At 57.8% G+C, this 21,152-nt stretch overlaps 1 protein-coding gene across 1 annotated transcript in view; it reads right to left on the reverse strand.

Moving 5' to 3' along the window:
* CFAP46 (cilia and flagella associated protein 46) overlaps nucleotides 1-21,152 on the reverse strand; it is a gene marked incomplete at both ends in the record, with an annotated part of 88,889 nt that overhangs the window by 26,622 nt on the left and 41,115 nt on the right. Inside the window, 18 exons of the mRNA XM_080694888.1 lie at nucleotides 748-854; nucleotides 974-1,174; nucleotides 3,652-3,798; nucleotides 4,570-4,702; nucleotides 6,803-6,901; nucleotides 7,615-7,763; nucleotides 9,628-9,777; nucleotides 9,957-10,116; nucleotides 10,222-10,370; nucleotides 10,510-10,664; nucleotides 11,067-11,127; nucleotides 11,214-11,419; nucleotides 12,638-12,809; nucleotides 14,150-14,333; nucleotides 14,560-14,698; nucleotides 16,853-16,940; nucleotides 18,603-18,765; nucleotides 19,110-19,241. Coding sequence (XP_080551014.1) covers nucleotides 748-854; nucleotides 974-1,174; nucleotides 3,652-3,798; nucleotides 4,570-4,702; nucleotides 6,803-6,901; nucleotides 7,615-7,763; nucleotides 9,628-9,777; nucleotides 9,957-10,116; nucleotides 10,222-10,370; nucleotides 10,510-10,664; nucleotides 11,067-11,127; nucleotides 11,214-11,419; nucleotides 12,638-12,809; nucleotides 14,150-14,333; nucleotides 14,560-14,698; nucleotides 16,853-16,940; nucleotides 18,603-18,765; nucleotides 19,110-19,241 — 2,595 coding nt within the window. The remainder of the gene's footprint in view (nucleotides 1-747; nucleotides 855-973; nucleotides 1,175-3,651; nucleotides 3,799-4,569; nucleotides 4,703-6,802; nucleotides 6,902-7,614; nucleotides 7,764-9,627; nucleotides 9,778-9,956; nucleotides 10,117-10,221; nucleotides 10,371-10,509; nucleotides 10,665-11,066; nucleotides 11,128-11,213; nucleotides 11,420-12,637; nucleotides 12,810-14,149; nucleotides 14,334-14,559; nucleotides 14,699-16,852; nucleotides 16,941-18,602; nucleotides 18,766-19,109; nucleotides 19,242-21,152) is intronic.

The raw sequence follows: 21,152 nt of genomic DNA on the forward strand, positions 1-21,152 counted from the left end.
CACGGTGACTGTAGGACCACGGTGACTGTAGGACCATGGTGACTGACTGTGCTGTGCAGTTCCCACCCACAGACTCAGCCAAGAGCTTGGGCTGTTCTCACATGCTGGAAATCACTCAGCCAGGCTTCCTGAGCACATACACCAAAGTCAGAAACTGTCGGACCCTGTCCCAGGCATTGTACCCATTTGGAAACTGAACACATGCACCTAAATAACTCCGAAGTGAACAGAAACCCGTCTGAAATGACATGCTGCTCTCAGATCACACTCGAGAGACGCAGCCAACGGAGTAGAGGCCTGAACCACAGGGCAGTGTGGGCGGCCCTCCCACACAGAGCCAGAAGAAACAGAGCCCAACCCAGGCCAGAATCACTGCGCCGCGGCCCTGAGCCAGCCGAAAGCTGGCTCCTTGGGAACCCAAGAGGAGGGAAGGGCTACCAGCCCAGCCTGCCAGGAAGGGCGAGCCTGAGAGGCTTCTAGAGCATGCAGGGCCCTGCTGTGAACAGACCCCTGGCAGGCTGCGGGGCTCCGGGCTCTCCATGGCCCATGGCCACCTCTCCAGGCCAGGCAGTGCCTATGCAGGTCTGCTTCTCAAGGAAGCCAAGGACACAGACCTCCGCGGCCCTGTAGCTGCTTGGGAGGGGGCTGTGGCCCTGTCGTGTCTGAGCCCCCATGGTGTGAAACATGGCGTGCAGGTGAACAGGTAGCAAAAGTGGCCACGACTTTCAGGGTCACTGGGGCCGTTACCTGGCCTCCAGGTCTGTGGCAAAGAATTCCAACATGGGCGCTCGGTTAGGCCTCTCCTCCTGGAGGACCTTGAAGGCATCGATGAGTTTCTGAAATAGACGGCAAACCTGGGAATTTCAAGCATGGACGTTAGCACTCGTCAATACTGTCCCTCAGCAGGGCCCGGGGCCGAGCACCCCGGCTGGGCCCCTGCCGAGCACGGCCCTGCCTTGGACGCACTGCTCACCACAATTTCCTTCCCCTCGTCTTCCATGGACATGATGGCCTCGGCCAGCGTCAGGATGGAACTGTACCAGAACTCCTCGCTCCCGCCCAGCTGCTGCGCCTTCTCCACCATTCTCCTGGCTTGTCCATAGTTCTTCTCCTTGTTGGCCAGCTGTGCTAGAAGTAGCAGGCACTGTGACTCTGCACAAGGGTCTTTCAGCTCCTAAAGGAGGTAAGCAGAGTTGTGTGTATCTATGGAGAGAGATGTGGATACAGAGAGAGATGAGGATATGGGTTAGGTTAGGGATATATACATATGGTAGCTGGCAGAAAGGCAGAGAGACAGAAGAGGGCTCGGTGCAGACCTGGGCACCAGCTTTCTGTCTGGCCCTGGGCTTCTCCAGCAGCGGGAGATGAGGCCCCACATTTGCCCTCAGGGCTGAGAACTGGTGTGTTGAAACCCACCTCGGGGGCTGGGGAACAGTGTAACAGCTCCTCAAAGCTAAGAAGCATATCGCCTGCCCCCATCCCCTCCTAAGTCACTCTGACCTCAGCCAGTGGCCCCTCCTGGGCATGGCCACCCCTGGGTGGGGCACAGGAGCCAGGGCAGTTTCTGGCCCTAGCAGGGTCTTGTCTACCTGGGCTTCCTGCATACAGGCCCAGCCCTGCTTGCCTGCACAGAGGATCTCCCCTGTGTTCATTTAGTTTGGTCACATGATAAATGTCACCTCACTCGAGGTGAGGTTCAGGAACCATGTGTCCTTTGGGAACAGGGATCACGTTGGCACATTTGGGGAACAGGCCAGCTCCCAGAGCCTATCTCTGTGGGCCTGCTTGGGCCTGCTTGGGGTAAAGGTCTCAGGGCCAAGTCCATGCCTGGACAGGTAGCAAGGCCAGCCCAGGGCCACGGTGAGGCCTGTTCAGGGCCAGGCCCTGGTGCAGGGGCTGCCACAGAGCTGGGGGGAGGAGGGAACAGGGACAGCTGAGCCCCTTGCATGGAAGGAAGATGGTTTCTGCCTGGCAGAAGGAACAGGGCCTGTGCCAGGGACTGGGCTGGCACCACCTCCCCAAGCAGCCACTGTGGGCGCAGATGGCAAGAGGGCAGTCCCTTTGCATGAGGGCAACCCAGGGAGGGAGCAGAGGAGGGGAGCAGTTATTGCTGGCTGGCAAGAACAGCTGGAAATCCAGGGAGCTCCCCCCACATGGGTGGAGGCGAGGTGAGAAGGGAGGCCCGTGTGTACAGGACCCTTTGTGGGCATCTGCACACAGCGGGAGGAGACAGGCGAGGGGAGCCGGCTACAGGGCTTGCTATGGGCAGGACTGGGCAAAGAAATGCAGACCAGCCATTCCCTGTTACGAGCACCTGCTGGGGATCGGCACAGCACAGGGAGTAAGATCCTGGATAAGCAGCATCTTCCCTGTCTGGGCAGAGCCCCTCTGCTCTCAGAAGAAGCATGGCAGAGTGCTGAAGCCCTGGAGCGCAGGCTGCCACGCCGCACTGGCCACAGCACAAGAGGCTCTTCCCTGGCACAGGCTCCCTCTTGATTCGTGTGCCCATATCCCTTCCCACCTGACACCTGTACCCAGGCCAGGCACCACGCACACCATTGCCTGCCTGACACACACGTGAACCAGTACCCTGCCTCACACCGTACAGAGCCATCGCCTGCCCAACACCCGCACGCACCTGTACCCCTGCTGGACACCCGCACACACAGCTGTCCTCCTGGTGTGAGAAGGACCTGAATCTCATAAGACTTTGGTGAGTATCACCAGGTCTGTCCACCATGGTGGCCCCCTCTTTCCCCAGGTGGTCTTCTGGAGCTTCCCCTCGCCTGTCCATTAAAAGCAGCTCCAAAGCTTGGCAGAAGGCGGGACCACTCACCTGCAGGGGAGCATCACGAGCCTCCTCCCAGCCCGACCTCCCAGGCAGCCAAGACAGAAGGGCCCGGCTGCCTCTGGAGTGTGGGGCTTTCAGGGTGGAGACCAGAAGGGCCAATCACAGGAAAAAGTGCCCACGGATCTGTGCACAAACCCCTTTCCCCTGTAGACAGCCACTTTTGGCTTCCCAGGACAAAGCAGGACTTCTCCAAACCCCGTAGGAAGAAGCACCAGGCTCTTGACCCTGCAGAGCCCTGAGAAGCTTCAGGATGTCAGACGGCGGCTGACATGGTCCCTTCCAAGGGACTGGGTGAGAACGAGGGTTTCTTCTGGAGACCCCAGAAGGCCACAGATGATGTGACAGCCATGGCTGGGGAGGTCACATGCAGGGAAGTGAGATCAGAACAAGATGGCCAGAGTCAAGTGGCCCCGTAGGGAACAAACCACGCTCCGGTAGAAGATGCCATCCAGGGCTTCCCCAAGTCTTATCCCACATACAACATGAGAAACTAGAAAACTTAAAAGGTAAGCTCATCCACAGAGTGGACACAGTAAAATCCAAGGGGAAAGAAGGGGCGGCTGAAACAGGCCCTGGAGGGCTGGACACGGGCTCACATTCTAACTGGTGAGTTACAGAGATGGACAGGGCAGGGAAGGACTCAGCAGACTTTCCAGGGACGTGGCTCATGAACAGGCGGGATGGATTCCTAGAGCTGGAAGACAAGCTTCAGGGAGCCTCACCCTGTCCCCAGGTGGAAACATCTCGCAGGTGCAGGGGAGGGGCGCTGCTTCCCATGGCCAGGAACTGGGGGCTCCTACCTGGAAAGCCAGGTGAGCCTCCGCCAGGAGTAGCCGCACGGGCTGGTACAGGTCCATCTGCAGCAGGACCTCCGCCTTGAGCATCCACAGCAGGGGGTAGGACAGCCCGTCCAGGCCCCGCCCCGTCTCTCCATTTATCTTCAGAATCTGCAAGGCACGGTGGTCCTGATGCCTGTGCCTCACGTGACACGCTTCTGCAGAAATGCTGGTGGAAGCCGCGCGTGTGCAGGGCCCTGCTGGGGCTTTGCCCAGCCCCAGAGCACAGGGGCCTCATGATGGTTTCCTCCTGATGAACACCAGGCTCTGGGACCACCATCTCTTTACGTCCCCTTGCACCCACCCACACCCACCACTCACCTGCAGGGGAGCATCACGAGCCTCCTCCCAGCCCGACCTCCCAGGCAGCCAAGACAGAAGGGCCCGGCTGCCTCTGGAGTGTGGGGCTTTCAGGGTGGAGACCAGAAGGGCCAATCACAGGAAGAACTAGTTGACCAGAACTGGCCGCCCTCATGCACGCCGTGCACCGTGGGGGGCCACCTTCCTGCACTTGGAGCTCCTGGGGCCTGCCTCCCCCACATCAGCACTCCTGTCTAGACTCGGTGGTCCCTGACCAGTGTGGACAGGCCACAAAGCCCTTGGAGCTCTGCAAGGTGCACAGCTGACCCTTGGCCATCCTGGATCAGGTCACTTGCTGACCCCCAACTGGAGGGGCACTCTGAGGCCCAGGCGCCTTCCTACCAGGTCTCAAGCGTTGACTGGTGCACTCATGAACCGCGCCCTCGGCTCGGCACCCTGGGAAGCTGGGTTCTCTGTGTGAGTGCAGGGTGTTGGGATGGTCTTTCCCCACCGCAGTTGTGTAGAACAGGCACGCGGCTGGCACAGCTGGGCTGCGGGGCTCGGCACAGCCACACTGGTTACCTGGTCTTGGGCGATGAGCGGCTTCACCTCTGCGGTGCGGACGGGAGCCGTCTGCTCATGCAAGGTCGGCAGGCTTTCTTCCAGTACAGGCTCCTTGTCCTTCTCCTTTTTCAATGCAATTTCTTTTCTACAGCTAACATAAGTAAAATATACAACGGATGAAATACAATGACCAATGAAAATGGTCAGTCTCATGAGCAAACAAAGAAACACCAGTTTAAAACAGCCACAAGACCACCAAGCTGGGTGTGGTAGTGCATGCTTGTTGTAATCTCAGGACTTGGGAGGCTGAGACAGGAGGATCGCAGGTTCACAGCCAGCCAGCCTCAGCTACTTAGTGAGGCCCTCCACAACGTAGTGAGACCCTGCTTCAAAAATAAAGAATAAAAATAGGGCTAGGGATGTAGCTCTGAGGTACAGTGCCCCTGGGTTCCATCCCTAGCAATGAAAAAAAAAAAAAAAAGATGATCAAAGTCTCCGGGCTTTGGCAGCATTCTGCCTCCCAAATTCACGTCTGCAGCCTGTTCTTCTCCAAACTGTTAGACATCCTGACTTAGGGTTTAGTGGCTCTCAGATTCAACATGTCTGAATAGACTCCTGCCACCGTGGGTCCAGCCAGCTGGGCTCCTGCCCCTGCCTTCTTCAGGCCCTGCCTTCTCCCAGCCACACTGTACGTCCAGAGTGGTCCTTTAGAACATGGCCAACTCAGCCGGGCGTGGTGGCACACGCTTGTAATCCCTGTGCTTGGGAGGCAGAGACAGGAGGATCGTGCAGGTTCGAAGCCAACCTTGCTGGCTTAAGAGACCCTGTTTCCAAATAAAAATATAAAATAGGTCTGGGAGTGTAGCCCGGAGGTAGAAGGGTTTCCAGGAACCCCAGTACTACCAAAACAAACAAACAAACAAACAAAAAAAACACGGCCAACTCTTTAAAAAGGCTCACCCGTGCTCGCCGACTCTCTCAGCCCCTCGTAGGCCTCCTTCCTTCGGGGCCTCTGACACTTGTGGCCCCTCTGTCCCTCCTCCACCCCAAGGCTTGCTCACCCCCATCCAGGCCTCTGGTGAGGACATGCACTCAGACTCCCTGGCCCAGCCCCACCTCCACCCTCCCTGCCTGTACAGCCGCCCAGCCGTTGTTCCCCACAACCAGCCCCCCCTCAGCCCCAGGTATACAGAAGCTGCTCATTAATAAACCAATGGACAGGCTGGCTGGGCAGCCTGACCTGTGTTCTCAGAAGCTGAATTTCTAGAAGGCAGCAGAGGCCTGGGGGACACCTGTGCCTGGACCGCCTCTGGGATGTCCCCCATTGTGCCAGGGAGCCGAGTACCCGACTCACATTGTCAGCCCAGGGCTGGACAAGTATGCCACCCTGCTTACAAATGCAAATGCCACGTTGTGGTCAGACACTTGTTACAGTGGCTACTACGTGGAAAAGCATGTGTAGCATAATCCTGTTTTATCACACAAGACACACACACACACACACACACATGTCTATATATTTTTTTACAGTACTGGGGATGGAACCCAGGGGCATTCTACCTCTGAGCTACACCCCAAGCCCTATTTTTTTATTCTTCATTTTGAAACAAGGTCTCACTGAGTTGCAAAGGGCCTCACTAAGTAGCTGAGTCTGTCCTTGAACCACGATCCTCCTGTCTCAGCCTCCCAAATGCTGGTATTACAAGTGTGCGCCACCACACCTGGTTCACATATATTTTTATAGTGGAGAAAAGACTAAAGGACATCAAGACAAGAGTAGGGATTATCCTGTAATATGGGGGATAAAATTATTTTTCTTCTCTGTGTTTTCTAGAATTTGCATAAGCAAATATATTACTTATAAGAAAAAAACATTGTAAAAATTAGCAAAAAGAACTGTATGTGATCATAGTACAGAAATATTCCTAAGGTGATCTCTGAATCTAACAATGATTGCCCTAGTAATGATGAGTAGCCAATCTGGTTGTTAAGTAGCCTGATATCTGAAAACCTGAAGTCTGCCCCAGGGCCAGTCTGCCCCTTCCCACCCCCTCCCAGTGTGTCCACTGGCTCAAAAGGCCACCTCACATACAGTGAGACCACCCAGGAGTGTTAACCGGAGGCTGCCTGCCAGGACCTCCGGGTCGATGGCCAGGGCCACCTGGGGCCTGGAGCTTGCACGCCACCCTCCGATGTGGGTACGAAGCACCCAGGGTGAGCACTGCCAGCTGCAGCCAGGTGAGAGACACACCTGGCCTGCTCTGTCTCGTCGATGTACGTCTGCCCCACCACCTCCTCGTGGTGAGCGGCGGCTTCCCGCAACCTCAGGTCAGAACACACCTGGGCGAGCCTGAGGAGGGACATGGAGGGGCACGCTTACACAGGACGCCAGCACGGGAAGCCATGCTGGACTTGGCGTGCTTCCTAAGAGTTGGTCAGCTGAAGGAGAACTGCGCACTTTGCCAGTGTTTTCAATAATCGTTGAAGCTAAGCAAAACGATGGGGGAAAATCACAGGCAACTCTGCCAGGTTTTAGGTAGAAATGTTCCCAATCACATGCTCGTGTGTTTTACCCCTACATTATTTATAGTCTCAGCCCCCTGTAGAGGTAAAGGCACGTGCAGGAGCCGGGGACGCGGCCAGCCAGTGCAGCATCAGAGGAGGCCTTGCTTGGAGTCTAGTTTAGAACGCTCTCATTTGGACAGGACTTCACAAACACCGCGCTCCCGACACTCTGCCCCACCCTGGCTGGCCCCTTGTACCCCACCAGAGCTCCTTGGCTGTACGTGACAGTGCAACGTCCCTTCATCCTCAAGGTCTTCAGTGTGTACTTTCATAAAACAGGGTATTCTCTGAAGGATCAGGTGGAAAATCCTAAAATACTACTCTTACTTTCAAGTATTTTGATGCATTCTGGTCTATAAATCTTAGGAAACTTATTTACACAAGTGGCCAACTACAGAATTGATATTTAGGACACTGCTTGTTTCCATGGTGTTTGGGGCAAGTTTCCACTCTGGGCACTTAAGTCCTGGGGTCCCAGCAGGGAAGGAGCACACCAACCGCAGGTGGTAGAGGTCTGCGAGGCTCTTGCTTTCCACCACGACGCTCGCGATGAGTACACCCAGCTGCAGGATGGGGATGCTGAGTTCATAAAGCGACTTCCTCTGCAGGGCCTTGACCAAGCAGTCCAGGAAATATAGACTGTACGTCTGCATGAACACACAGCAAACACGTAAGGCACAGGCGGGGGATGTGAGTCCTCTCGGTGGAGTCCAGCCCGATGGCCCCACACACGGTGGTCAGCAGCACCTGTGGGGTGGACAGACAATGCACTTCCTTCTTCCCTGCCTTTACCAATAGCTCCTGGGTTGCTATGGGCAACGACTATAGTCATCAGCCCCCAATGAGAGCAGAGGTTCTCACGAGGAACACACGCATTTATGTGCTTATTCAAGAATGCATGTGCTCATTTTCCACTAAAAATGACTGATTCACCAAAACCAAAATTTCTTTGGGTACCCAGAAAACTGCTTAAAATTCAACATATAGAAGGAACTATAGCTTCCTGTGATGTTGGGCTGGGCTTGTCAAAGCAATTACTCTTCAGTGAGAAATTGGAAATGTTGGGTAAACTATTTTTAAGAATCTGCTTGTAGGGTCGGAGAGGGAACAATGCAGAAAAAAAGTACTGAGCCGAGGCCGGGAAGGAGGTGCGGAGGGAGACGCGGCCGGATGGCGGGCCTGCGGCCGGGCCGGCATCAGCATGCAGACGGTAGGCCCAAGTCTGCAGTGCACTATCAGGACAGAAAATGTCTGTGCCTTTTGGGAAACTATTAGAAGGATATCTGCATTACCTCCAGGGAAGGGAATGTTTTTAAAGGGCACCACAAGAAGGCACAGGAGACAAAGGGAAAGATGGCTGACCCTCACCACATTAAAAGTAGCAGCATCTATTCGAGCAGTGACATCTGTCTACCCACTGAGAGGAGGCAAAGCAAGTCATAGCGCAGAAGCCCACCTGCCATTAGCACGGCTGTCAACTAGAACAGACTGAAGGATTCCTTAGTAAATAAAGAAAAGAAGCTCAGTGCACATGGGCCTTCCACAAGACTGGTGCGTGTAGGAGGATGTGCACGTGGCCAGGAGGCAGCGTGGGTCCAACTCAACTACCTGCTGCAGCTGCCGCTTGAGCCAGGAGGCCACAGACCCTCCAGATGGCCATTCTCCCAAGGCTGAGAGTGATGGCACGCCTGTGTGGGCATGGGTGGAAGCACGCACAACCCCCTGGAAGGCGACTCTCAGTTGCGAGGTGCCAGCCACTGCGTCCAGACACCTGGGCACGGAGGCACAGGCACTGAGTGCTCACAGCCACCTTACCTGTGAGAGCCATAGCTGGAACCCCATGGTGTCCTCAAGATGGAAGGAGAAATAACTAGTCTGTCTCCTGCCCCAGATGCCCCACACAGTGCTGGGGGTGAGCCGCCATGACACCGGGAGCAAGAGTGCCCGCAGGCACCAGGTCAGGAGGAGATGCTGAGTGCAAGACGACAGAATGCTGCTGGCCCCCTTCCTAAGAACTCTGCACAGCAGAGCCTGGTGGGCTGCACTGTGGCCCCAGAGACACCACAGGTCCTGCGTGTGACCTCACACAGCAACGTGTCCGGGAGCGGGGCTCTCCTGGGCTGCCCAGCATGCCTAACCGTAATCCATGGGTCTGTAGAAGGGGGGCTGGGATAGAGTGCAGGGGCCACGTGGGGCTCTGGCCACCCAGTCTGCAGGGACTTGTTCAGCAGGGACAGGACACAGAAGCAGACGCAGTGCGGGTTGAAACGTGCATCCAGTGGTGCATGTGGAAAGAGGGAGGCTTCCCGTGGTGTTGGCAGTGTTGGGGATCCAGGGGTCGTGGCTGGGCAGGGGCTCTGGGGCCCTGGCGGTGGTCTCTGGCCCTGACCTGTGGGGAGAGACTGCTGCCCCTCCCAACAACTCACGAGGGAAGCCTCGCATGGGCCCTCTTTCTGGTTGTGGGTGTGATGGAGATGTGGGGGCAGCTGTGGGGCCCTCATGTGCACCCACCGGCTTCTGGATAGTCGTGGAGTTCACCATGAGGTCACTCTTGTCCTGCTTGAGCACAGCCACCAGTTCCTCGGGACAGAAGTAGGAGGCCCACTCTTCCACGGTGGTCGGCAAGTCTTCAAACTGTCTGCTAGAAGCCGGGGTCTGAGGCTGCAGGCCAGAACATAGGGCTTGCTTTCAAAAGTAGACTCTAGAGCAGCCTCCTCTGCAACCAGTCAAGATGCTGAGGGCAGGCTGCTCCTGTGGCCTGCCCTCTGGGGACAGCGGCTGTAGTGTGACCTGTGCCCACCCTCCCCCTGGGGCCCAGGGCACACAGCCGCCTGCCCTACCCGCCATATCCGCAGCTGCCACTCCAGGGCCACAGTTGGCAGCTTCGGGCCTGACTTCCAAGGCCATAAGCAATGTTCTCTGCCCCGGCACAGTGTGGATTCCACTGGGGCTGCTGAAGCTCGGACACGGCCTCGGGGCCTCAGGTCAGGGCCCCCCGAGCTTCTGGCCAGACACGCAGCTGCTCAGGCCTGCTCTGGCACTAGCAGGAGCCACTATTTCAGGGTGAAAGTTCTCATGGGCACCACAGGCTCCTGCTTTTCTCACCATTTCATGCCCACCCCCCCACAAAAGTACCCGGGGTTGGGCTGTGAGGCCCGCGGCCTTGAGCCTAGCGTGTGGGCAGTGCGCCTGTGAAAGGCTAAGGGGCTGGCTCCAGCCTCTGGGCACTGCTCAGTTCCAAGGTCCTGTCTCCACTTTACAGGAGAGGACACAGAGGCGCAGAGGGTCGGAAGGCCCAGCGCCAGCGGACGGGGAGCTGGGCTCAAGGCAGACGTGCGCCCTCCTCCTCTGCCCCTGCGCCGAGGACCTGAGCGTGACGGCAGCGTGCCTCACCTGCTTCGCGTCCTTGCCCTTCTCCTTCTCCTCCTTCACACGCTCCTTCTCCTTCTCTTTCTCCTTCTCTTTACTTTTTTCCTTCTCTATTCTTTTAGGTGATAGCATGTGTGAACTGCCCGTGGCGAGAACTTTACTTTCTGGAACTGATTTTCCTGCTGTTGACAAGGAAATCTGGGGAAATATGAAATCCAGGTTGGTAGCATTAAAAACAGAAACCAGACTCCGTGCGGAGCTCCCACACTGGCCGGAGGAGTGCCCTCGATCGGAGGGCGTGGCTCAGCCCAAGTCTTGGGAGCAGAGCCGAGCCCCACTGGGCCCGGGAGCACGCAGGGCACCCGGGCACTGCCCTGGCCCTGCACCAGGCTTCCTGTGACGAGCGCCTGCCAGCCCTGAGGATGCCCCAGGCTGGCCTGTGAGGAAGGCGCTGCCGGTGCTCTGTGCTCAGGGTTCGTTCAGGTCACTAGCGAAGAGTACATGGTGGTGGCCCTGCTGGAGGCTGAGCCTGGACACCTGGGGACCGGGGATCCCCAGTCCTCCCTGTTGCTGAGGGGTACCCTCCTGCTCCTCAAAGGCCTGCTGGGACACGGGGGCAGGGCAGGCGCTGACTTGCTTGCACTTGCAATCATCCAAAGCAAACAGCAAGAGTGAGCCAGGGAACAGAGGCCGGGCTGCAGGGCCTCTGGGGAGCCTGCGGGCCTCACCTGCCAGACGTGCTTGAGGATGGTGTAGGCCAGGAGGCAGTCGTCCTCGTAGTGCGTGGAGCTGGGGGACACCATCAGGGCCCTCAGGATGTACACGCGGGCCAGCGCTTCCAATTGCTTTATGTTGCGCAGCTGTTCCAAGGGGGCCATCTTGGGGTACTGGGCTGGCGGGCCGTCTGAGGGCATCTGAAGAGGCGAGCTCTCGCCTGTGTGGCAGGGCGCCAAGGCTCAGGGCACACCTGGCCTTGGGGGCCCTGCAGACCCGGAAATGCTCTCCCCTGCCCGCTACAGGCCGGCTTTAGCCCAGCCACCATCCCCTGCCATGCCCTTGGGCTGCTGCCTCTTACAGCAGAGGTGCCATCTGCATGGGGCTCATGGGAGCAGCCCATGCCCAGTGCCCAGTCCTTCTCCCCTGGCCTGGAAGACCAGGAGCCTGTCTTCTGGGGTAGGGGCAGCTGCTGACCCCAAGCCCGAAATGGGCTGGGGACCTGCAGCACTGGGTCTGCCGGCAAACTCGCTGTGGCTCTCCCTGGCTCCCGAGACCCCACCCCTCTCCTTAGCCCTGGCTGTAAGCCCAGGACAGGGGCCCCGAGCAGGAGGGAGTCCGTGACACCTGCGGGGCCAGCCGGCAGCGCACCCTGCTGCCCCGTCACGGCTGAAGCCCGCACCCCTTGGCTCTCTGTGGAGCAGGTCTGTGTACGCGTTCATGTCCACTGCAGGTCCCACAGCCGCGGCTCCCTGGCCATCCCGGCCAACGGCCCGTCACTTCCCAATGGCCTGGGGTTCTGAGAAGGGCCCCATCCTGGGAGCAGGCACAGGCCCAAGGCCACAGACAGGGGGCCCTGGCCAGGCAGCCATGAAGTGCTTCAGGAGGGAAACCACATCTCTAGCGCCTCAGCTCTTGCCCCTGGGGGGCCAGGTGGGCGGCCTGTGGGGTGCCCGGGGACTCTCTGTGGGCATCTGCATTCTGACACCTGGGTCGCCTAGTGCCTGGGCAGTGGAGGATGCTGGTCTCAGGGAGGCCCCTCACATCTGCCCAGCTGCCCACAATCCAGCAAACTTCCCTCCACAAAGCCCTCTCGCCCTCTGCCTGGGCACAGACAGGGCCCTGTGGTTAGAAGCCTCAGAGGAGGGCTGGAGGATGCAGTGCCACTCTGCTGTGGTGCTGGAGACCTGCCAGCCCAGAGGGAGGCAGCCTTCTGGCCTGTGGCCGCCTGTAAGTGAGATCTGACAGAACAAGGCTGGCCGGCTTGTTTGCTGCCCCTTGTCTGGGTATGGTGCAGAAGTGGGCCAGGACCCCCTCCCTGAATCTACACAGAACATCTGGTCCACTAGGAAAACACCTGGTTGTTCAGGAGGCCAAAGCTGCGGAACCTGGGTAGGTGTGGCCCTGCGGGACCGCAGCCCGCAGTGGGTGGCCTTACCTTTCACCTCAGGCTCTGGCTGGGGGGCGGCTCTGGTGGACTTCATGGTCAGCAGGATCTCGATGGCCCACTTGAGGTGGAAGACCACATCTTCCAGAGGAAGCTGCTTGTGGTACAGCCACTCGCTAAACTCCACGATATAGTCAGCCTTCTGCCACTCGTTCTCAGGCTTCTGTGGCGTGAGACAAGGCGCAGCCTGACATTCACGGTCCGAGGGCTTCACTCTGAACTCATCTGCCACCCACTTCCTGTAGCTTCCTGGAGACCACTTCTAATGAGACTGGTCCTACATCAGGCTCCTTGGGCCCTGGCCGTGGCAAAGGCATGGTGAGGAGAGGAGGCCCGTGGCCACCCCAGCCTGACCTCAGACAGCGGAACCACTGGCCTGGCTCCAGCTCTGTGCCCAGAGTCGCACACACCCTTCCTTCCTCAGCCTCCCGAGCTCCTAACGGTTGGGGTGCAGCCTCACAGCATCACCCCACCCACCAACAGAGTCACAGCCAAACACCTGCACCCAACTGCTCATCCCAGGAAGGCCGTGCAGGGCGGTGCGTGGGAGGTGTGAGGCCTCACCCCTGTGGTGCCAGAGAAATGAACACTCAACAGAATGAACCTACAGGCTGGGCAGCCGGCAGGACGGGGCGCCAACTGGCAGTGGGGACAGAGGCTTGCTGAGGAGGCTGGGCAAAGCCTCAGCAGGCAAGGGAGCCAGGGTATCTGTGCCGCGGCACTCGGGCAGGCAGGCTGCAAGGCCCTGCGGGGGCAGGTGAGGACCTGGGGAGGTGCAGAGGGGCTCTGATGAGAACAAAGTGGAGGGCCAGGAAGAGGTGTGGCTGGGGCTGCGCTCACAGGGACCTTGGTGGAAAGGAGTGCTGGAGCTGGGTGTGTGCCTACGCAGGTGTCCAGCGGTGGGCTTGGTGCAGACGGGGAGCACACAGCTGCCCTGGTGAGAGCAAGTGTCTGATCTGGGGTTTGGAAGGGCAGACGGCTGGCCAAGAGGTGCAGAGGTGAGAGTCCAGGATCAAGGCCAGGGCTGGAGACTCATGGGTGGTGCCTAGCTCAGGACACTAGGCCAGGACACTGTGGGCAGCTTTAACCCGGGCCCCTCCCTCAAGAAGAGGCTCAGAAAGGAGGGAGCAGCTGGGCCAGTTGGCCTGGAACCAACCGCAGAGGTCTTCCACCTCATGGGGGTGGACAGAAGGGGCTCGGAAGAGTAAAGTCTTTTCAGCAAGTAGTGCTGAGTAGTGAAGACAGATCCCTGCCTCACTCCGTACACACTGACTGGCACAGATCAATGGCCTGAGCTCAAGACCGGAAACCTGAGCCCTTGGAAGGAAACCTGGGGCACAGCCGGGGCAGGGGAAGGGAGCACAATCCCCAGGACCTGACCCCACGGCTGCTGCGGCCCAGGCTCCCCCTGGCTGGAGGGCAGGTCAGCCGTGGCCTCGCCTCAGCAGGAGAAAGGCCCCAGTGCCCAGCACTCGTCAGCCTCCTCTCTCTGTGGCTGCCCACCTGCAGTGCCTGGATGGCGTTGTAGTAGCAGGTCAGCTCTCCGTAAGTGTCCTTGGAGTTCTGGGCCAGGCGGTGCCACATGCGGGCAACATAGCTTTCGCTCTCGTCCTTGAACTTCTGAATCTCCATGGTGAAATTCTGGCCAAGTTTAGCCTTCACAATGACCATGTGTTTGAAAATCAAGCTAAAGAACGAAAGAGAAGCCAGTGCTCAGCTGAGTGCTCTGCTGCGCAGATACCTGGGGCATCCGTGTTCCTGCTGGCAGGTTAGCCCAGGGGACCAAGCAGGGCTCGGGCCTGGGCAGGGGCTCCACTCCTGCTGAGTCCTCTTGGGAACATGCGGTCCTTCAGCGGAAGAGGCCATGAGAGCCCACTGGCAGCGCCGCGAGCACGGGGCGCTGAGGCACTCACAGGCGGTGAGCCGTGCGGGGCAGCACTTGCACGGCTTCATCCAGCACCTTGAGGCCACCCTCCCAGTCGTCCTGGTCTGCGTGGCTGTGGAAGAGCAGGCCATAGAGCGCCGCGCGGAGTGTGAGGTCATCCTCGGCCCCTGGGGTGGAGGAGGCAGCGCCTCAGGGCCAGCTCCCATGCCCACACCAGCTGGCACCCTCTGACCTCTGCCCCTGGCGCCCCCTGCTTGAGCCTCGCTTGCCCTGCAGGGCTGACGTCAGCCCACTGGCCAGGACACCCTGTGGTGGAGAGCTGGCCCCAGGCCTCATGGCTGGTCCTGTCACCACTGCCCTCGGCTTTGGGGTGCTGTTAACAGGAGCAGCCTGGAGTTGAGGTGGGAACGGTCAGGCTCACCCTAGGCCTGCTGGACTCAGAGGCTCACAGCGGGCTTTGGCCATGGGGCCCTCAGCCAGCCCTGCACACGGACTTATACAGACCCGGGATCACGGGTAATGTGAGTCCTGTGTTTACGACAGGTCCTCCAAGCCAGCCTTTCCTTGAAGCCATGTTACTTTTCTTATAATTTAGAGATGGCTTGACAAGAGCAGAGAGCCATCCTCCTCCCAGCGTCTCTGGCCACAGACTCACTGGGGCATCCCGGCCCAAGCAAGCCCAAGCCCGGTGCCCAGACGCAGGCTGTCCTGGTGGACGTTGCTGGGCGTGGAGCTCCTTGCCCTGCTGGTGCGGCTCTTGTCAGTTCTGCAGCGTAGGATGCCGGGTCGAGGCCACATGCTATGGCCCCTCCATCGCTGTGGAGGGAAGGCACCCAGCTGCGCTGCCCAGCTCGGTGGCTCCCCGCTATTCACACACTGCCCGTCTTCTCCGGCCCGGGGGACGTGAAGGCACTGGCCAATACCCAGCATGCGGGAACCACGACTGGCATCACCCAAACTGGCCAGTTGGGCTTTGGTGGGAGGGAGGCCCATCTAAGTGCCCTCTCCTCTCCTCTTGTGTGCGTGTGTGCGTGCGTGTGTGTGTGTGTGTGTGTGTGTGCGCGCGTGTGTGTGGGATGGTGCTGGATTGAACCCAGGGGTGAGCATTCTACCTCTGAGCTACACCCCCAGCCCTATTTTATTTTTTATTCTGAAAGAATGTCTCACTGAGTTGTTGAGGCTGGCCTTGAGCCCATGATCTTTCTGTCTCAGACTCCCAAGTACTGGGATTACAAGCGTGCACCACGCCCGCTTCAGTTGTGCCTGGCCAAGTCCCACTGCTCACTCAGCGAGGCTTGGGCTTGAGGTGTCCTTGGCCACCAAGGCTCCTTCAATCAGAGCATGGAGGCAGGGCCTCCGGGCCACCCTGTCCTGGCCGGCGCAGTGTCTACGTGCCACAGACAGACAGTTCTGCTGCCAAGGTCAATGCAAGGACTCCCCACCCTGTCTACTCTTTGACTTTCTGCCTTTCCTGTTACCTACAAGGTCTAATTTTGTCTATGTTGAAGTGCACAAAATGTCTGCTCTGCCAAATTTGACATTCGGATATTCCTGTGGAATGTGAGTTTTTAAAAGCTACTGAGCTGTTTAATCTGAGGCTGACTGTGTACGGGTGTTCCCGGCTTGACTTGCCGGCCCCCGCGGTGCTGGCCCAGGATTGGGCTGCGGGGCTGCTCCTGCCCGGGCCGCCTCTGTCTTTCCTTCCATGGAGCCATTGCAAACACCCGTTGGGGTTTAGTACTTTACTTCCACTTAATTACACAGGCCACATTTTCATTCAGTGTTTTATGAATGAAAATCAAATGTCATCAATTTGGCAAATTATGACGTTATTATAATTTTAATTTTTATCTAAAGTACTCAAGGCAGCAACCAGTCTCTCATCCTGCAGCATCTGAACGTCTCCCCAGTACACATACAGGTTCTTGATTAACAGTGAAGACTGTCTTTTAAAAAATAATGATACTTCTTTATTTTCGTCAACTCAAATTGATATTGTAGAATATGGTCCTACTGTTCTCAGCTCAGTGTGCCCCCTCTTTGGGATTATATCTCCACTTTTTTGTGTGTGATTTAATAGGAAAACATGGTTTCTCTGCCAGCAAAAGCAAGAGGCCAGCCTTGGCCACAGCAAGGTTTAGAGCAGCCGGGCTGCAGGCCTTGGGGTCCACAAGAGTGTCAACATGGCATGGACATGCCTGCAGTCATCCCATGACAAGCTGTCCTCATATGAGGGCACAGGACAGACAAACACAGAGTGCTGGACTGCGCACTCCATCCTCCTCCCTTGCCCGAGCCCATGGCAGTCTTGCCCCTCCAACCTGGGAGAAAATGGCCCTCGGTAGCTGCCCCGCTGCTCTGGAAGTCTGCCGTGGGCCACTGGTGCAGGAGCAGAGTACTCCCCTTCTCCTGCAGCAACACACAAACAAAACAACCGCCATCAAGGGGCACGAGTTTCTCTCATTGTGGAAGCTGGAGAGAAGACAGGAAAGAAGGGGGCATGTGGCCTGGGGAGGGGAGTGGGGAGGGTGCGCGAGGCCGCGCCACCCTGAGGCTGCTGTCCTGCACTACGGGAGGGCAAAGCCTTCCTAACGACAGTAAGGCACATCTCACCCCGAAGAAAAGGCTCCCAGCGCAAGGTTAGGTAGACACCACATACACACCACACACACCACACACATCGTACATGCTACCATATACCATATACATACCACACACACCACATACACATGCCACACACATCACACACAGCGTACATGCTGCCATACGCCACATACACACCACACATACCATACATGCCGCCATATACCATATACACACCACACACACCATATACACAGCACACACAGCACACACAGCGCAATACTGCCATACACCACATACACAGCACACAAATCACACACCGTACATGCCGCTATATACCATATACACACCACACACCATATACACACCACACATATCACACACAGCGTCCATGCCTCTATGCACACATACACACCACATTTACACCCCCCACACATCACACACACCGTACATGCCGCCATACACTATTACACGCCACACATACCACATACACATGCCACACACATCACACACACAGAACATGCCACCATATACCATATGCATACCACATACAAACTATATACAACATACCCATCCCACATATAACATACAAACACAGCACATGCATATCACATATACATACCTCCACACACCACACACAATGTGTCCTCACCACACCACACACCACACCCCCCATATTCCATACACACCACGTATAGCAGACAATATCACACATGAACATTCCACACCACACCCACCACATACACATGCACTCCGCACATCACACGCCACACACCGCACACACAACACGCCACACAACATACACACCACACACAACACACCACGTTACATATACACATATATGCCATGCCACACAGCATATCATGAACACTCATGCCACACACACCCCACACGTCACATACATACACCATACCAAATGCCTCGCACACACCATGCTACACCCATCACAGATAGCACAGACACCCCACACTCCATATACCACAGACACATCTACACCACACAACACACAGCACATACCATATACGTGCCATGTCACACACCACGAACACATCACACACATGTACCATACCACAATGCCACACCCACCCTACCACACACACACCAAACCATCACACCACACAAGGTTTGCTACTTACAGTATACACACCATGCCCCACATGTACACTACACATATCATAGCACACAGCATGTACCACAAACACACGGCACACATAACACATACACCGGTGGCGCATGCCACCCTGAGACTACTCCCCTAACATAATTCATAGTTCCTTAATGACATGAAATTCATGGGCTGCAGAGACCGAGGCAAGAGAATGCCCATCACCAGGGCAGAGGTGCGAAGTCGGCATTGGTGGTTAGTCCCAGACAGCAGATAAAGGGCTCACTCCAAAACCAGCGGGAGGGAGGGAGCGAGGAGGCCAGAGGCGAGTGACCGGCGGGAGGCAGAGGTCGGCGCCGCGCTGCCCGCCGTGGTGCCCTCACCTGCTTCTTGGCCTCTGTCTTGTTGATGATGCTGATGAGCCTCTGCACGGCCCCCTTGGCCTTCTTGCGGTTGGCAGCCGAGGACAGGAGCGGGAGCCACGTGTTCCAGTAGTGCCGCGCCGCCACCATGACCAGGGCGCTGCTGCCCGCAATGCCCCCAAACCTGGAAGGACAGCCGCGCAGGACACCCACAGCTGCCACCCAGGAGCCCTGGGCGCAGCAGGGAAGGGGCGAGGCGGCCTGAGGCGGGTGCTGTGGTGTCTGCCTGCCCCTTCCGCAAGGCTCCCTGAGCTCCCTGGCTCAGGCCCCACTGCGCTGCAGGGCGGGGTCCCCAGCCCCTCCTGTGGGCCCCTCGGCTGGAGCGCCCGGAAGGACACGGCCAAGCGCATACGCACACTCGCACACTCACACAGCCTCACACTCTCCTGGCTCCTCTGGTGGGCCTCACTGGTGTCCCTGGTGCCTGCCACACGGCATGGAGTGCCCCTGGGCCCCCGCGGCCCATACCTGGCACTCTCCAAGAAGGCCTTGGCCGCCACCAGCCTCAGCTGCTTCCTCCCCTTCAGGTTCTCCATGATGCTCCGGCCCTGGATGCTGGTCACCATGCACAGCATCTCCGCCACGATCTGGGACTCCACCCTGGAGGGCGAGAGCAGCAGGCGGAGTGGGGTGCAGCGCCAAGCCCCCAAGCATGGCCTGTCCCTGCGGGCCTGCGAGGCGGTCTCTGAGGTGAGACGCATCCCACCCAGCCCCGTGTGCTGCACCCTATCCTCCAAATCTGGGCCGGCCACAGGGCCCCCTGTGGGAAACAGCGACGAGTGGCCCTGGCCTCCCTGGCCCTGGACTGTGGTGCAGTGGCTGCATGTGGCTGGGGTCCTGGGCACTCCCTGGGGGGGCCTCACAACCACCTGCAGAGAGGCCACAGTGAGGCTGGTGCTGGTGCCTATGAGGAGGGCCACCAAGAACCTGCCAGGCACGTGATCCCGGGCTGCAGGCTGGCTTTGTGGACCTGGCCAGTGGGCCTTGCTGGCCCTGATGGTGACCCCATAAAAGACCCTAAACCAGAATTACAGGCTGAGCCCTGTCAACCACAGCACTGTGAGGCAGAATCATGAGCCATGGTTTCTCATGACTGCTCTGGGTGGCTTGTTCTGCAGCGGACGCCCTGCAGAACCAACCAGCCATCCTTATGCTCAGTCGGGCCCCTCCTCCTAGCCCCCAGAGCTCAGCCAGGTTCACCCCTGCAGCACCACTCAGAGCAGCAGTGGCCTCTCCCCAGTGTTCCCAAACGTGCCACACACACACTAAGGCGCCGCCTGCAGAGGCAGGTGCTGCACTCAGCTCGGAGCACTGAGTTTATTTTGCCAGGAACAATAAACTCTGGGGAGATGGCGCGTTTGCACTTTCCCCTAAGCAGCCAGAGGAGGAGGCTGCTCACCTTTGGCCTGCGAGGACCTGCTGTGCAGCATGAATACACGTGTACACATGTGTGCGTGTGCATGTGCATGCGTGCATGTGTGTGCATGCATGTGGGGGGTGGGGTCTGTGCTCTGAAAGGGAAACTGAGACTGTGTGATGGAAGTAGGAGGCCAAAACCGCCCTGCAGGATGTGAGGAGGGGTCTGGGCCCAGCTGGTGCTGCTGTCCTGGGAGCCGGGGTCTTTGCAGTGTCCATGTTAGGCAGTGTCTCGGTGTCCTTGGTGAGATCCACTGACAGCTTAATCAAGCCTGCATCCTTGCTGATTTTCCACTCTATCAGCTACTGAGAGCTGTTGACACCTGTGACTACCTCTGTGTAAATAGCCGCTGTCTGGCTTCTTGTGTTTTGAAGCTCTGCTCCTAAGTGAGCAGACTCCAGGCTTTACGCTTTTTTGCTAGAAGCGGCTCTCTCTGGTCTTGTGCCAGAGCCACGCGGCCATCTTGCAACCTCCCAAGCTCGTACCGCTGACCCGTGTCCACACGTTGCGCCATGGGGAAGAGCGCGTGGCCGGTCTCGCCTCACAGGCGCGGGCTGGCTGCACTGCGATGGGACTGTGGAGCAGTTACGGCTGCTGGGCCTATTCTGCTCCCCGCTGTCCCCTGGACCTACATGACCCTTCTCTTCTCTAAGCCAACTGCTCATCTTTTGGCATCCCGGTCCCTCTGGGCTGCTGGATTTCTGACCATGCCTCTTCGTTCGCCTCCTCTATAGCATGTGCTGAAGGGTCTGCGAGGCGAGTCCTTCCCAGGCCCCTTCTGCCCTGGACCACGCTCGGCTGTTCACACGACCACGCATGCTTCCTCTTACCTGTCCCGTGCTTTGTGTCGCCTCTGCCCTACATGCTGCGTCTGCGTTTCTAGAAACCCCGTGGTGCAGTGTGACTTTTGTATTGTGCAATCAAATGTCTCTTTAAGAACTTTTATGTTTTCTCAAAAGCTTTCCATTTGGGGTGCTCTTCATTACACCCAACCAAGTCTCCATGCAGAAACACCTTCCTTTGGCTTGAAGAATTAACTTCCTTCAATATTTCCCCATCTACAGCTGTGCTGGGAATGGATTCTCTTGGCTTTT

The sequence above is a fragment of the Muscardinus avellanarius genome (assembly GCF_963383645.1).
Source record: "Muscardinus avellanarius genome assembly, chromosome: 4".
In the NCBI taxonomy this organism is placed as follows: domain Eukaryota; kingdom Metazoa; phylum Chordata; class Mammalia; order Rodentia; family Gliridae; genus Muscardinus; species Muscardinus avellanarius.